The sequence below is a fragment of the Hippocampus bargibanti genome, linkage group LG13, assembly GCF_051943395.1.
Source record: "Hippocampus bargibanti isolate YZ-2025 linkage group LG13, ASM5194339v1, whole genome shotgun sequence".
NCBI lineage: Eukaryota > Metazoa > Chordata > Actinopteri > Syngnathiformes > Syngnathidae > Hippocampus > Hippocampus bargibanti.
In genome coordinates, this window is record NC_142746.1 from 7,122,927 (window position 1) to 7,140,606 (window position 17,680).

The window sequence follows — 17,680 nt, forward strand, 5'->3', positions numbered from 1 at the left end:
AACATGCGCAACAAGTCAATAGTCGGTACTCAATGAGTGCTCAGTCAAGATTAGAAGAATATTATTTACATTTGACTTTTACCTCCTTTTGGTAACATGCTTGTTGGCTATCTTATCGCCTCATTTGATCCTTGCCACGCAAAGATGGTGATGAATTTTATTTTCACAATGTTGATGAACTAATAGTCTGAATGTGTTCAACAATAATTTAAATAAGCATTTGATCTTAATTTTGAGGGGAAGAACGCTGCAACATATAATTTCTGGGTCCAAATATTTGAGGCTTTGAATTATCAACATTTTTGTTGAACGAAATGTCGAAACTGAAATGGAGTACCATTAAAAAATAGTCTTGGGATTTACAATGAATGTTTAGCGCAAGAACTATTGCAACATAAAATACTTTTACTTTTTAATTTCAACTGATTTGTGGACAGATTAAATAAAATAAGAAATATTCTAAAATCATTAAATAATTTTGAATACAAAGGACAAACATTTTATAACATTAAGCAACGCTTTTATTTCCCTTTTCAAGACAACTGGTTAGATCATGGCGTCAATTAAACAAAGCCCACATTTAACCCCTCCCACTTCGCTACAATTGGCTAAATTGTGGTGTCAATCAAACTAGCCACGGGGGGTGCAGCTTCGTCCTCCTCCGGCGTGCTTGACAGGTACGACGCCGTCGCGAACACGGCGACAGAACGCAGACGCGACCCGGACTCGTTCCGTTTGTGGCGTTGGAAGTGATGCAATGCTCTGTTTTCGCGAACGTAACGCCGCCCACGACAGCGGCACACGGCGACCGAGGACGGTGCCCACGGGCGTAGCATAGCTCGACGTCTAACTAGCTTGCCCTATGTGTTTAATGGTAGCCATTGTTTGAGTTGTCGGCTAACATGGCAACGTCGGCGAAGGACAGCAGCGTCCGCTAGACGGGATCTCGCCGCTTTGCTATTCATGGTAAGCAACACTTTCACCTCTCTCAGTTTTAGATGAACGTTAAAATACAACCCAGGCTTGTCTCAAAAGAAACCGCTGCAACGGCGTAAAGACGCTCGCATGCCATTAAACATTGTCATCCTAATGACCGTACCGTGTCGCTGTTTTTACGCTATGTTTGACTTTTGCTTGCTTTTCTGTCCGCGTAGCTTGTAAGCGCCTCATCTCAAACACCCTTGTAAAGGCCTCGTTGGTGGGTAGCCCACAGAGAAAGCAAGACATCCCAGAATTTTCCATAGTGTAACGCTTTCTTTCTTTCGTTTTAAGATCTTGTAATGAGCTATTGTGTGTGTGTGGTCATAACATTAGGTACACCTGTTCAGTTGCACCCACCCACCACAAGGCTGATGATGCCACAAAGGTAAATGGCATGTTGCAGCTTTGTGTGTTGCATTCACAGGCCACACACCATTTGTCTGTTTGATAGTTTTGCTTTGTTAGAATGCTGCTGTGCCGATGACCATTTTGTGTTTGGGAGCCTTTTCCTGAGCTTCATCTTTATTAAGTTTACCGAGTTGCTTGTTCTGTAGCCACAAGGGGACACAAGCCAGTGTCTTATTGTGCTGGTCCCAGGCCCGGATAAATACAGAGAGTTGTGTCACAAAGGGCATCCGACTAAAAAGCCTGGCGAAAACAAACATGTTAATCAAACCTCTGAAGATGGAGGACACTGATTCGCTGTGGCGACCCCTTGAAGGGAAAAGCCGAATGGAAATAATCAATGCTGACAGGCAGTGTTAATAATCAATGTAATTCTTTTTTTATTGCGCTTGTCCCACTGCATCATACTGAGCTGTTTGTAAGATTTTGCCCACCCCCCCCATCTATGGCTAGCAAAAGATGCATTCAAAAAGTTTTTGCCTGGAAGATTAATATATTCCTTGCCCAAATGTGTAATCACAGGCATATTTCAGACCATCCTGCATCTAGTGAAATATGTTAACAGGCTATTAATCCTTTCCATCCAAACAAAAAAAAATGTCAACTTTGTTTTTCAATGAGAATGGTGGCGTCTTGATCGACGCAAACCACGACCAAACTCAACTAAAATCACATGTACCTCTAATCATCCTTGACCAATAAAATTAACATTTTTAATCTTTTTCAGTCGCAGAAAAAAGTAAATGAATTAATGTAAATGTATGTATGTCTTGACATACAAATTTAATTCTTCCATGACCAAAGTGTAACTCAAAACACCGGCATCTCAAATTAAATAAATGAACGTGTTAATCCATTCTAGCCCAACAAAAAGTGTGAATTGTGCCAAGTGTAATCAGGCACCACTAAGATGACCTCTGACTTCTGGCCAATGCCTTGCATGTGTCTTTGAATGTTTCATGAGGCCATTGTACACCCGGACTTGCACTGAGATGCACTTTTGTTTCTTTTTTTTTTCTCCCGGAGCAGCTTTTTCATCTGTTGTAAATGTTCCTCAAGTTGAATTTGAATTCAAATCAAATAAATTTGATATTGGAGAGCCTTTGTTAACTGTCGAAGTAGTAACGTTAAAATTTGTTAAATGTCAAGTATTCAAGTATTAAAAGACGTTGGCTAATGTAGCTGTTCGTGCAATGTTGTAACACGCGGCCATTATTTATACAGAAATAAACCAAATACAAAGAAGTGCCTTGAGGCATGATTTGAAATGAACCATTTGCTTTTCTTGCAAGGCATGGCTGTTTGTACTTGTACTTTTTTTCTTTACAACTGGGTCAATTTGAGTCGTAGCCTAACAGAAATGCTAGATAAATCAATGTTCTTGGCCGCTACATAAGCAAATGCATGTTGAGTCATGAAGATACGCTGATTGAAATGACACCCGACCTGATGTTGTTTCTTTTTTTATTATTATTTTTGTTCTTTACAGTTTTGGTCCTCCCACATAATGAGTGACAGTCCCCCATCCAGGAAGCCCAACCTGCCCCTCTCTCCCTCAGCTGTGTGCACACCTCCGCTTTGGCTCCCTTCCTAAAGCCCCCTGCGCCCTCTCCCTTACCCCCCTCCGCCCGGCCGAGATGACCGACAGGAAGGAGCCTCCCTTCTTCAACGGCAACCGCGTGGGAGCTTTTCACCACAAGCTTCCTCTATACGACCCCATGGAGCTGTTTATCGAGACCTTAACCGGGTCGTGTTTCGAACTGCGCGTGTTGCCATTTGAGGCGATCATCTCAGTGAAGGCCAAGATCCAAAAGCTTGAAGGTACGAAACAAACTCCCACTGTCAAACGGTGTCTCGGCGCAATGCCTGGTCACGGGGTCCCCTCGCTCACAGCATTTGAATTCCCCAAGATTTTTCCCTCCAGATTACTCTCGCCATTCCTCGACTCAAACTCTCAAAATGGCATTTTGAAATCCACACTTGGCTCAACCAAGTTTGTAATGACAAACAGATCTGTCGATTTTATAATTTAAAGCAGATTCTTTACTTACAGACAGTGTATTATAGGTGTTCAAATACCTGACATGTCGATCTGTCGATGGCAACAATGCAGACAAAAGAGCATTTTTTAGGAGATGATACATCTCATGCGATGAATCTCACGTTGTTTTATCGATGATGAAGAAGAAAAATACTTGCGCGACTGTGTTTCTCCTATTCGGCTTCATTTCCTGCTTTTTATTTTGCTTTAATCTCCAGTTTCTCCGGACATAAATAATCAATATTCCCATGCCCGCTTTATCGTCCAAATCATCACATTATTTTCTTCCTGACATCCAGTGGCAGGCTGTGCATGTCACTCCTAGACCTTCAGTAGTGCTATTGCTGTGAGTGTGGTGTGATTTACTACACCCCTGCACTAGAGAGGAAATAACTTGTAACTTGAAGAAATTTAAGAAACAATGTCATTAAACTGTTTGAATTTTTACTGTAAACATGTGGATTCATGATAACCTCATAAAATTGCAATAATATTTGCTATTTTTGCTAGCTTCTGAGCTGTCCAACCTTTCTTAATAATGCCCATCTATTCTTAAAGTCTGTCTTGAAAATGGCTTTAACAGTAAATCTGCACCCAAATCAATTTCTTCTCCACCTTACCCATCGCCAATTTGCGAAAACTCTGATGTTGCCAACGCCTTCGAGCAGGCCATAGGTTGCTACCTCGAAATCTGATTGGTTAAAGCAACAATTTCATCGACACTTATGTTATGCTCCAGGGCCTGCAGAACTGATTGTGAAGGTGTCCTGGTAAATATCTGACGCTGGTAACACATAATGGTTGAAATGTGATTGGTTAAATGCTTACATGTGAAAACGCACATCTGGAAGCAGCACAACAAGGTAAAAGCAATGAAAGAAAGCTGAAAGACAAATGTAAATTATTTAAGAAGAATTAATGGACACAATATAATTCACATTAGTCTGTGATTCAGATATTTCTAGGCTAGCAGAGAATGCCTTGCCCACCACATCTGAAATCTCACCCCAAAACTCCAATATCCACAAACTTTGAGTACCAAATTTCGCTGGCATTCTAAATGGACGACTTGCCTCCATAAGGAAATTGTGTTTTTTTTTTCACCACATTTTATCAAAACAAAGATACAAATGGTGAGTAAATAAAGCCTAAAAAGTGCACTGCAGAAATGGCAAGACTAAAATGATGAAGCAGGTCCCCGTCTGCAGTAGCGTTGATCTTTCAATAGAGGGCAGTCATGAAGCACCGTGAGTGACTTGAGAACGTTGCTCTGTGGATCTGTGTATTGATTTTTTCTCGCGTGTGTCTGTCTGTGTGTGTGTGTGTGTGTGTGTGTGTGTGTGTGTGTGTGTGTGTGTGTGTGTGTGTGTGTGTGTGTGTGTGTGTGTGTGTGTGTGTGTGTGTGTGTGTGTGTGTGTGTGTGTGTGTGTGTGTGTGTGTGTGTGTGTCTGAAGGCATCCCAGTTACCCAGCAACACCTCATATGGAACAACCTGGAACTGGATGATGAACACTGTCTCCACGATTACGGGTAAATGTGCCGCGCCGTGCCGCCCTCACATGAAATCCCATGTGGGCGTTATTCAGCCACGCTTGATGAGTGACAAAATTTAGACGTCTCTCCGCAGCCACAATGGTGCCCTATCATGTCGTGGGGTGTACACCTGTCACTTGGTTTGTCACGCGGGCCGTCACACCATCACACATTTAGGATTTTTTTTGGGGTGTCGGGGGTTTGAAGTAGAGCGTGACGACTTCTAAAACATTCAATTTGATTTGGGGAATCTGATGCTTTCCACATTTTTTACCCCAAATTTTTTTTTTTTTTTTTTTTTTATTTGCATGTGTTTTTGCAGTATAGCGGAAGGCTGTACTTTGAAGTTGGTCTTAGCAATGAGGGGTGGTCCCATCAACACCAGAAGGGGTAAGGAAAAGACTACCCAAAATGTGGACTCCGGGGTATTTTTTAAGTGTGTGTGTGTTAATTATGCAGACCCTCCTCGAACTCTTCTCTTCTTTTCGCAGTAACCATGGAGGGTCCAGTGAAAGAGGTGGCGGACTCGTTGGAGGGCACAAAGGAGGGAGGATGGGAGAAGAGCTCGGTCAACAAACAGGTCACGTTTGTGGTCTACCGTGAAGGCGATCAGCTCAACTTCTTCCGGGTGGTGGACAGGGGGGATGGCTCCCTCACCCCTCTGTCTGAATCGCTCAGGTGTGCACTAACATGCGGTGAAACTGAGCCTATTTGTTCTCTTTGTAACTCAGCTGTTAATTGAGGGGGAATAAAGTGACGTATGTATGTATGTATGTATGTATGTATGTATGTATGTATGTATGTATGTATGTATGTATGTATGTCTGTCTGTCTGTCTGTCTGTCTGTCTGTCTGTCTGTCTGTCTGTCTGTCTGTCTGTCTGTCTGTCTGTCTGTCACACTGAATTATAGCCAAGCAGAGAGATTTGCATTTCTATTTTATTTTTCTTTAATTTAGGGCCTGTAAATGTTTTTCACATGAAATGCCGGAGTTGATGAAAGGTTACAAATGTTGTCATCTGAACCAAATTGTGACATGAGACTGAGCATTTCAGATAGTGACATGCTCGCTGGTGCTTTTGGATTGGATTGGATTTACCTTTATTAGTCTCGCAGTGGAGAAATTTACATTTGACATTTTTCAGTGGCGGCTCAGTGTTCAACATGTGCACCAATGAGGACGGGAGCGAGCGCTCCGCTGCTGCGCAGAGCCTGGAGAACTCCATCACCATGAGTAAAATGAAACTGCTCAAGGCCAAGATGGAAGACATGAACATCAACAAGAAGGTACAAGGAAAATCCATTTTAGGATTCTCATCCGGCAAACACAAAGGCTTGAAAATGACATCTTCATTACTTGGGGGAACGAACAATCGTGTCTTACTTTATTTCTACGTTTGATCATGTGACATTCATAATCTTTACCTGAGCCCTATGATGTCATTTTCTGTGGACAGGAAGTGGTTAAATGGCCGTTACCTGAGAGGCCAAATGTTAAGCCTTATTTTCAATATTATTCATGTGTATCAAATACACTGTATTTGATACACATGAATAATATTGAAAATAAGGATCACTATTTAATACAGTGACCCCTGCTACTCCGCGGTTCACTTTGCGGAGGGAGGGAGACACTGGAGAGATTGGGTTTATACGAAAAACACAGCACGGAAAGAAAGGGGCACTTGTCTTGCAGCTTCCTTAATTGTCTATACATAAACACATTGGCTGTGAGAAGAGCAAAGCAGCTGGCCAGCAGGTCACTGGAGGCTAATGCAGGCTACACTGTCACAGCTGCATAAAGACAATGCTGAAAAATGTTAAGGACTGTATAACGTTTTTTAATTAAACATTTGAGCAGTTGTGTGTACTCCTATAGTATTTTTCTCAAGTAGATTAAGTATAAATGCTGTTTACACATTTTAATGATGCTGGTACTCACTAACGGTTGCACACAAATTCCTCGGGGAAAGGGGTGGGGGTGGATCAGGAGTGGGGCTGAGTGCTGCCCCACTTCACAGATTTTCACCTATCGTGGGGGGTTCTGGTCCCTGTGAACCACGATAAACGGAGTATTACTGTATTGGAGTGATAACTGTCTTGTGCTGGTCTTCATTCACCAGCCGAAGAAGATGAATAAAGCAAAGCCACGTCCCCCTGTTGACCTCCATCCGTGTGGCAGCAATGGCGGCGGCGGCCACCCGATGCCATCCGTCACCCGTCTCCATCAGCGCCTCTTGCGTTCGCTCCCCCCGATTCATCAGCCCCGCCATTCCGGTGGACACCTACCTCCCATAGCGGACCAAGAACTGTTGGACCACTCCCCGCCTGCTGCTTCCACTTCTTCCCAGATGCCCGTCCCGAGACAACCGCCTCCCCTTTTCTCTTCGCCGTCTTGCTACATGCTTCGGGAGGAGGAGCCGTGGGAAACGTGCCCGCCTTTCGCAAAGATTCGGCCCCCTCCCAAAGTCTCCCGCTTGGACATCAGCGGCACCAGACTGATGAGAGACTGCGTTTACCCTCAGCTCCCTCCGCTGTGCACCAGGACTTCGCCCGAAGCCGCGTTCGACTCGCTCGAGCCGGTCGGCGAGGCGGTCGGAGTGACTTTATTGGAGGAGGCCGGCAGGCTAGCGGCGCCGTCGCAGGCCGCCGCTTCATTCGGTGACCTGGCGGACCCCCTGAGTTTAGATCTGTCCCCTCAATCGGAAGAAGCTTGTCGAGCCTTCGACGTTGGGGCGCCGCACCAACTGCCGCTGCCCCCCTCCCCTCTCAGCACTTGGACACTTGGCAACGGCGGCGATACCCTGACCAGCCGAGCGGATTTAACACAGCTCAGCGCTTCCTTCCATTTAAGCCCGTCATCTCCCCCTACTTCCCCCAGGCCACATTTTCAGCCCTTTGACACTACACTCCCCCTTCAAGTTCATTCCGGGGTACAGATGAAGCCGGGCAGTCCTTCCCCTCTCCCGGCCATGATGTCCAGTCACGCGGCGCGCCTGCGTGGTGTAAAGTTGGCGTCGCCCGGCAAAAGGGCCGAGTTCCTCCCCAAGAGGGAAGCCAGAGGTGTCGCCAAGATGGCCGACCAAACTTGTCGAGAGCAACTGGGCTCCTTGAGCAACTCGACGCTTATGACTTCCCTCTCTGCGAGGCCCGTCGACGGAGGCGGGGTGAGAAGAGGTGGACTTGGCCTTCCCCTACCCCCTGCTCCTCCCGTAGAACATGGCGTCCTAGGTTGCAGGCTGCCGGGCCTCCCTCAGGAGGACCCCGCCCGACACAGAGCGGCAGCCTCTGCGAATACGGTATGAATAGTTGACCATCTTTGTTTAGAATGGAAAATAACCCCCGCCACCCACCCTCTCAAATTAGGATTGCTATTCAAAAACAACACCCTCCCCAGATTATCATACCGTATATTAATAGTTTAAGCATAATATTTCATTTATAAGCGCCTTTCAAGACTCTCAAGTCACAGGATAAGTTTTTTTTCAGATAGCTAGCTCGGTAGAAACCCATGAATATTCTGTAAAAGATGATCCTGAATCACTTTAATTCGAAATTATTTGGGAATTGAAAAGCATGATGTGCAGGGCTATTCATGAATTATTTATTAATTTATATATATGTTTTTGCGGCGGTGTAGATAAAGCGCTGGTCCGACCTCTTATGGTGTTTTTTTTTTTTCTTTTGCCTTTTGTCCATTTTTCTGCTTTGTTCCAGCTTCAGCTGTTCCGAAAGCGCGATAGAAATCAGTATGTATTGTATTCTATTTTATACAGCCACCCCCCATTTCAAGCTCAGATAACTCCAAACCCATATAATTTATGAATTAACTCATTTTTGTTGATGAAAGAAGAGAGTCTATGTTTTCTTACGCTGTATTGAATGTACGTCTTGTTCTCAAAACTCAATATTCTGTGGGTCCTGCAATTTGAGTGACAATGACAAAAACCCTGGCATTGGAGTTAACACATTTTTTCACACTGTCTGGCAGTGAATGACTTAAAACTAAATGGCTCCAATATCTGATGGGGGTGGGGGGATAAATAAATGCACTAAAGGTGATTATGTAGCAAAGTAACTTCCACAAACGGCGCTGCTAAAAATAGCTCCTCCTAGACACACAAGTGTTATATTCTAAGTCGAGATGCATCTCTCGAGCGTAGTTCCTTGTCGGGTATAACAAATCATATTCAAATTGAAATGTCTGTGTCAATGCAATTTTCAAACTGCAAAGGCTACAGCTTGGGGGGTGTGGGCCAACTGCTTCATTTCGGTTGGTGGGTTTTATTTTCATTTCGGTATCTGAGCATTATTTAGAGCACGTTTGTGTCTGCGTTGTTGTTAGCGTTAATGCTAAATTGTGGTTCTTCACTTGACGTTTTACTCCCCCTTCCCTCCCCAGGTCAACAAATGTCTGATTTCCGGCGGGGGAGTCATGCCTCCATTCGGGAGAATTGGTAAGAAAGACAGTTCACATAATGAATATGTGAACTTCATAGGGACTGTCTTATGTGCATTCTTAAAGGACAACCAACGTCACTTTTTTGTTTTTTAACTGACACCAGAAAAACGTTTTATAGCATCTAAAATACCCAAAACATGCAGTATGATATTTTTAGTCAAATGCAAAACACCAATAAAAATGACTTAGTGTCCAAAATCTGCAAAAAAATTGAGCTGTGAATTGGGCATTTTCAGAAAGTCCCGCCCCCATTTCGTGATGTCACGCCAAGACGTCTTGCAATGATTGTGAATCAAAACAATGGCTTCAGATTCGTATAATATGCTTTCTTGTTACACATCCAGTTATGAATATGATTCAAATAGTCCTGATGAGCAAAGCCTACATGTTTGCAATCGATTAAAGAATTTATTTTGAGGCAAACGGGCGGGGGGGGGGGGGAAATGTCTCACCCAAAAAGAGGCAGAAAAATGGCGACCAGCTCCGGTGAGGAATGAATCAGCCCGTTTCCACAGGCTGATACATTCCTCCCATGGAGTTTGCCTCCCTCTGCTGGCGGCTTTTGGGTGTAAGACATGGTTTAAAAAAAACAGTACAGCAAAATACATTGACGTGATGGAAAAACGCTACAATGCGTCTTTTTTACGGTGAGGAGGCGGTCCTTTTCTGACGTCACGTACGGATTCGTCACCAACTCAAAAACAAGACTTCCTGAATGTTCAGCGCGAGTCTTAAAACGTAAAATATAGCTATATGCGGTGGAATCTTATTAAAATACGCCCAGTAGAAGTCATTTGAAGCCATTTTACAAATTATGGACACAACTTGTCCGGAGACGTCGGTTGTCCTTTAATTCCCTGTCAGTATTTTGTCATCACTGCGTCGTCACTCCTACCGCACAAAATGTCCTTCCTCATGGGATGTGACCGCTCACTCGATGCCGCTATCATGTTACAGTCGACCACCGAGGGAGGTCTGATATTTCCGACCCCCCTCTTGCACGTTAGCATGAAAAAGAAAACTCATCCACCACTCGCCATGGACAAGCAAAAATGAGAAAGGGGGAGAGGATACTCGCCAAACATTCTAATCTCCTCCTTGCGTAGACTCACTTGTAGAGATGAAAAATAACGCTCTTTGAGGCGTCCTAGCGGAGATTATGCATTGTGAGACCTTCACAGGCTGATACATTCCTCCCATGGAGTTTGCCTCCCTCTGCTGGCGGCTTTTGGGTGTAAGACATGGTTTAAAAAAAAAACAGTACAGCAAAATACATTGACGTGATGGAAAGATGCTACTATGCAATACAATGTATACAACAGCTCGATTTGAGAGCTTTTGTTATTACTGTACAGAGCAGGGGTGTCAAAGTCACTTTTTGCCGCGGGCCACATTGTCGTTATGGTTTCCTCTCGAGGGCCGTTATGAATTTGGGGAACCCATTAGAATGTATAAATCCCTTCAAATATTACATATAGAGCACACAGCAAATTAATGAATAACTCGTTTTCAAATCTGAAGTGAAGAATAATGACTTTTATTGTGGTTGACATCCAAAAATATGTAATTTTGGCTCAGATTTTAGCAATCATTATGGAATTTAATCAGTTTGATTTGCTTTCGCGGGCCGGATTTGGCCCGCGGGCCTTGACTTTGCCACCTGTGCTTTAGAGGGCTGTCTGAATATTGGCAATGGTGGCAAGTGAACAACCGTTTTGGGGAAGAATATTTTAGAACAATAATAATACATTTTATTTCAAAGCTCTCAATGACACTTTACAGTCACAGACAAGCATAGATACAATAAAATACAATTATAAATAGAAATGAGAAAGCTACACAGAAAATGCAATTTTAAATAGGTGGGTTTTAATGAACTGGTACCATCTAATGTCTTTCTTTTGATTTTTTTTTTTTAACTCCCTATTCTATTAAAAATTATTCTTTATACATTTAAAGCTATCCATAACCTTGCCCCCCTTACCTATCTGACCTTCTTCAAATTTCTATTCCCTCTCGTTCCCTCAGATACTCTTCCTCCCTCCACCTCTGGATGCCCCCCTGCCCGTCTTAGTACGATGGGTGACAGAGCTTTCAGCTGCTCTGCCCCCAAACTCTGGAACTCACTTCCTCCCAACATTTGTGACATTGATTCTCTTCCCACCTTCAAATCCGATCTCAAACCCCACCTATTTAAAATCGCATTTTCTGTGGAGCTCTTTCTCTTGTTTGTATTTTTAACTGTATTTTATTTATTGTATTCTATTTGTGATTGTATTTTATTTATTGTAGTACCCATGCTTGTCTGTGACTGTAAAGTGTCCTTGAGAGCTTTGAAAGGCGCTTAAGATGGAATGTATTATTATTATTATTATTATTATTATTATTATTACTCTAATTTAACTCATTCACTGACATTCCCAAATTTATTCGGGAATTGAAAATATGACGTGGAGCGCCATTCCCGAATGTCTTCAAGTCTTGGTTTTTCTTGCAAGGGGGTGCCGATAAAGCGCTGGTCAGACCTCTGGCAATGTTTTCCCTCCCACGAGGGAGCAGCATTTGCCTTCTGTACGCCCCCATTTCAAGCTCAGATAACTCCAGACCCATATAATTTTGGAATTAACTTTTTTTTTCTCGTAAGAGAAGAGGGTCTTCATGTTTCTTAGGCTGCATTGAATGTTCATGTAGTCCTAAAACTCAATATTTTGTGGGTCCTAGAATTCGAGTGCCAATGACAAAAGCCCTGGCACTAGAGTGGATACATTTTTGCACATGACTGGCAGTGAATGAGTTAAAGAGATGGATCCGTATGCACAGCCTACGTGTAATTTAGCACATATGTAAGCGGTTGGCATACCGTATTTCTTCACGGTTTCATGGAGCGGGTAGACACGGTGTTCTTGTCGAAGATACGGAGTGATGTTTTGACATTGCTTCTTGTCAACGCTTTGATTGAAGTCGTCCCCACTGACTGCCGGTCAAATGCGTCCAGTTCTGCGCTTGTACAGTTCGCACAGCTCTGATCCAATAAATGTCTGATTTGTTGCAGACCGACGTGTGCACAACACTATAATAATCCAATCTATGAGCCATTAAAATTTCATCTGTCTTCTTTTCCCTTCGGCTCATCTCACTGTGAGCTTCTCATTATCACTATTTCTTTTCCTCGCGGACAACTTTCGACAGGAGGATTGCATTCAGACTGAATAACTAAGAGGAGCCGCAAAAATCACACTGTGCAAACAACCGATCTGTAGAACCCAGGCTATCGATCATTCGCATCGATTTGGGGAGTACATTTTAATCTTTTAAAGGACAGCAGTTACGCCGGTGGACAGCCAATCATGTTATCAGGTTACAGGTTGTCATCATTGGTGCATGAAAGGGTTCAGACGGCGCCTCCGGTCATTTGTTGTTTGTGTGCTTCTGGTTTTAATACATTGGTATTTTGAAGGTCAAACACTGAAATATTGCAGATCCCACTTGGAGGAAAGGAGTCATTTTGTGCCACTTTGAACATGATCGAATGCCCATCATGTGGGATTCCTCAAGGGTCAATCTTTAAACCCCTGTTGAAAGGACAAATGACACTGGCAATGTGTTGTGTCACTGTCAAAAGTAAACCAACAGCCAAATTGTCCTTGCACGAAATCAAAACTGTGAGATATTTTTTTCCATCTACAGATGCTCGCCACCTTCTGAACAAGATACATTCTGAGAGGTTGTTGCTTCAGTGCTATATTATGTACGGAATGTATGTTTTAAGTCAAACACTGAATGGGGAAGTATAAAACACAGATGCTCTAACAGTCATAAATTAAATTCACACCTACTGTAGTACGACAACATATATCCTTGGGTCTTCAGTAAGCCATTACTGAAGCTGCCATTACTTTTTGTTATGCATTGCGTCAACTAAGAAGAGGGATTTCCTCCCCGCCCACATACTCTACGCAGCCAATCATAAGTGAGTTTGCGCATCCTCCTCAGAGCGTCAACTAGGAAGAGGGATTTTTACCCCGCTCACATATTCTATCTACGCAGCCAATCGAAACCGAGCTCGGCGGATCAGGGCCTGAACTCATTGGCAACTCTTCACCATAGCCGGGCGCTCATTTGTCAGCCTGATTGTCCGTCGCAAGCAATCTCGTCCGGAAAAAGGCGCGCAATACAAAATCTAACTTAAAGTATCTCTGTCCGAACATTTTTTGACATACTGTACCTGCAAAAATGTTCGTATGTACCGTTATTCCGAACTCGAATGTTTGTAAGTTGGAGAGCGTCTGTATATGAAAAAGAGGCCTTTACCTTTGACAGTATCAGCAACGCACCCTCTTCATTTGCCATTAAAGTTATGCAGTTCAATTATTTGGATGCAATTTTTTTTTTCCTCCATAAGGAACTCCTACGTACCACCTACCTCCAGTCAAGATCCCCACAGGTGCCAAGAAGAAGAGTTCCAAGCACTGCTTCCTTTGCGGCAGGAAGACCGGCCTGGCCACCAGCTACGAGTGCAGGTATGTGGGCATAGCTGACAGACCCCAAAACCCATTTCGACTCACGAGCACTCATCAAAGTAACATTCTGCAGTTTGCTACCAGCTGGCTTTCTCGATGATGGGCCCTTTTATTTCTCCCTGCGCATTTCTGCCATGCAACAAAAAAAATGTTGACACGTCAATTCACAAAATCAATTGTAGAAGAGTGGGGGAAAAAAAGCAGCAGTGTACAAAGTAACATATGTACACCGACACTAAACAACAGCAGCAAAAACAACCTTCACGACTACAGCAACTACAAATACAGAATTTGGCACAAATGCACTGATAAGCAACAATTGGTCAAAAAACATACATGACCAGGCTGAGCATTAGAGTGATTTATGATCCATATTTATTTGACTTTACAACTCAGAAGAATTGATTATTTCCTAAGGAATAAAACAATGTATATCAGCGTGAAACGTCACACACGTCCATTTCTTATCATTTTAAAATTCATACAAAAAATCACTTTGTGTCCGGATACAATATCGTTTTTTTTTTTTGTTTTTTTTTTAGGTTGTGGAGCTAAAAATAAAGCCTTGCTATTTATAAATCTTGGTGGTGACGAGAATATCTGCCTTTGATTTGGTCATTCAGGTGCGGCAGCAACTTCTGCGCCGCTCACCGCTATGCAGAGACGCACGAGTGCTCATACGACTACAAGGGGACGGGGAGGCGCTTCCTGCAGGACGCCAACCCGCTCGTCAGCGCTCCTAAGCTGCCCAAGATCTAGAAAGCTCTTTGTAGAATGCCTCCCGCCAGACTGAGAAGATCAGCCCGAGACGCGCGGAAAATTATTCATCAATGTGTGCTTTGTTTGTTTGTTTCTTTAATTGTATTTTTTGTCCCCCTCTCAGCCAAGGTTGAACTCTCATGTGAAAGAAAAATGTGGACGAATAGCAGATGATCAATGTGAAAGTGTTTTATTTTATTTGTTCAATGAATCCATTAAAGTGTGCACGTATGTCGGTTGATTGCTGCAAAATATCTGCTGCACATTCAGACATTTAACCCCCCCAAAAAAAGCGCTGATTGATTTCCACGTCTTGGGCGGATGCACTTTAGAAATATCATATTTAAACTTATATTCAGAGCTGAAGGGTCTTTTTCACGTCTCATAAAGTGTTTGTCTATTTTTTTTCTATCTTGCGCCTAAAATGTCTTGTCTTTTTACAGGCCCATACAGATGTCGTTACAAATGAACGATGACTATCTGTGTTGAAAGTATTTATTCATGGAATATTTAAATTCAATATGCAGTCTGTGTCTGTTTGAATGCCAGTTATAATTGTGTATAATTGATGAAAAAAGGGGGGAGGGGTTATTTCATGTCTTTCAGCAGTATGGTGGTTGCCAGAAGGATCTTTTGTAAAAAAAAATTAATGGTCAGCCGCTAGCAAAAAATTGTAATGCTGTCATCATATCTGCAGGGGTTTGACTTTAAATAAAGTTTCTTTCCAAACATTCAGATACAATACAATCACTCGTTTCTACAATTTAATTTTTTCCAAAATCTGCCAGCCGCCGGAATAAAGAGTTCATTTGTCCACTCGAGTCAATACTTATCTCAGTTTGTACCCCGTCTTTCAGCCTGTATAAACTACTTAGTCTATTGCTAACCAAAACAGCACCGCCTGCAGAGTTGCATAATTGAAATGTAGAAGTCTATTGTCTACAATATTCCCCTCTGCATTTGTGTCTCTCACTTTCAAATAGTTTGATTAATAATAACCTAAACAGAAGCCTCGTGAACAGTTATTGTGGAAGAGGTGAGAATCTGCTATTATATGGAGTCCTGTGTCTTTCCAGATGTGTAGATATCTCTTGCTAAACAAATCAGCAGCATCTACAGTCACATGCAAAGATCAAATGTGTCCTATACCATGGAAACAAATTCACTCCCCTGAAAGGTAAATATGGTCCAAAAAAATGTCTACCTATTGGTGAATTATTGTCAACTCAGCTGGACACGGAACTACCTCCAAATTACCTTGATAATTGTTGACAAATACTGACTTGTTCTTGTGCCAGCGATATGTTGGTTACTTAGCAACAGGATGACATGTTTTTGTTGTTTCATTTTGATTGTATATATATATATATATATATATATATATATATATATATATATATATATATATATATATATATATATATATATGAAAGGAGTCCAAGATGGCGCCCGAGTAGGCAGCCATCAGCAAGTGCTCTCATGAGCCTTGCTTTTTTGTTGTTTTTGTCTTGTTTTTGTGTTTTCTTTTGTCACAGTTGTTGTGCGTCGTGTGGAACGGATACGGATTGTTTTTCAGCATTTTTGGCCACGACAATCATCAAGGAGGAGACTGCTGAGCGGTTGCGCCTTTTCGGCAGCATGAATATGTCAGTACTGTTTTTGAATGAGAGGAATGTCGGAGCCATTTGACTGCCATCGCTGGACACCACAGGGGCCATTGTGCTTTTTTGCACCTGTAATGGCCAGCATCTTCACAGCCCCGCTTTGTTCAGCGGAAGGTCGGTGCTGTTGGACAGTCTGCGGCTGGATGGATACATGGCTTGAGGAGCCCGCGATAAGAAGGAAGGAGCGACAGCGCAGAGCGCCGATGCATATATGGAACTGTCGCGGTTTGGAATTGAAGCAGATTTATGAGGGACAGGAGATGTAAGGCAATCTCTTTTCGTCAATGGATTCTACAGCTGTGTGTTTGCTTTTAACATTTAGCTTGTAGTCGACGTGCACATTCCACCATGATGTCCTTGATCCACTGGTGAAGAGACACTTTGATCCTCTCCTCTTTCATCTGGAACTGATTTATGTAACAAAGATGGTACAGAAAGTGCTTAAGAATGGATGTGTCTCTGTGTCTTTGTGATGTCATGTTATTTGTTATTTAGTTTTTTTGGTTCTTTTGACTTCAAGACGAGAGTGGCTGCCTTTCCAGCAGCTCCTGTATTTTGCTTTTCTACTTTCATTTCTTTCATTATTGCTGCTGTGTAACATGCTGCTGTGAAATGTAAATTTCTCCACTGCGAGACTAATAAAGGCAAATTCAATCCAATATATATCAAGAAACCAATGGAGTATTTTGCTACATAACTAATCATGTTTTTTTCTGCTTGGCAGGTGAAACGTGAGGAATGTGTGGTAGTGCTCGCTTGTTTGCGTTCGGCCTCAGACAAAACCTGACCCGAGTCACGTGTCAATATCTGGATGGTTGCTCTCTGTGCCGTTTGTTAATTGACCTTGTGAACCTGCCGATGCTCGCTCGCTGTGTGCCACATCGGCATCATATACCACATTGCGTGCCAGCCTTAGGATGGTTTGAGAGTTTTAATAACTGTTTTTTTTTCATTTACACTCTGAAGTGAGTCACTTTTAATTAGTTGTTCATGTTGGTTTGTTGGACTTTTTTAAAACTTCATTTAGCTTTGATTAATGTTAGTATTAGATTTAGTTTTTTATGTTGATATCAACTGAATGCATGTTGTGTACTGTTAAAAGGAACACCCATGCAAATCACTGGATTACATGCATCCGTTTGACACCAAAGACACATAACACGCATGACAATTTGGCAAACTCACTTTAGTCGAGAGAACAGAGGCTCCGTTGTCCTGCTGTATGGATGGCGTGGAGGCCTTTGCATTCGTTATCAGTACAAACACACAAACACATTTTGCATCCATGGACATTGCTGTGGTTAATAAGTTAATAA

The 17,680-nt window shown here is 42.7% G+C and overlaps 1 protein-coding gene across 3 annotated transcripts; it reads left to right on the forward strand.

Moving 5' to 3' along the window:
• Window positions 1-644: 644 nt before the first annotated feature.
• Window positions 645-16,993, forward strand: zfand4 (zinc finger, AN1-type domain 4). Of its 3 annotated transcripts, none has more exons than XM_089012250.1 (10): window positions 645-966; window positions 2,876-3,207; window positions 4,882-4,957; window positions 5,283-5,350; window positions 5,452-5,638; window positions 6,105-6,246; window positions 7,083-8,258; window positions 9,362-9,416; window positions 13,824-13,941; window positions 14,565-14,939. In XM_089012250.1, the coding sequence occupies exons 2-10, from the start codon at window positions 3,024-3,026 to the stop codon at window positions 14,698-14,700; spliced, it is 2,142 nt and encodes a 713-aa protein (XP_088868376.1). In that variant the 5' UTR covers window positions 645-966; window positions 2,876-3,023; the 3' UTR covers window positions 14,701-14,939. The 3 variants fall into 3 exon arrangements, with proteins under 3 accessions (XP_088868376.1, XP_088868377.1, XP_088868378.1); XM_089012251.1 differs by having other exon boundaries at window positions 13,851-13,941; XM_089012252.1 differs by lacking the exons at window positions 13,824-13,941; window positions 14,565-14,939 and adding an exon at window positions 16,236-16,993.
• Window positions 16,994-17,680: the final 687 nt, after the last annotated feature.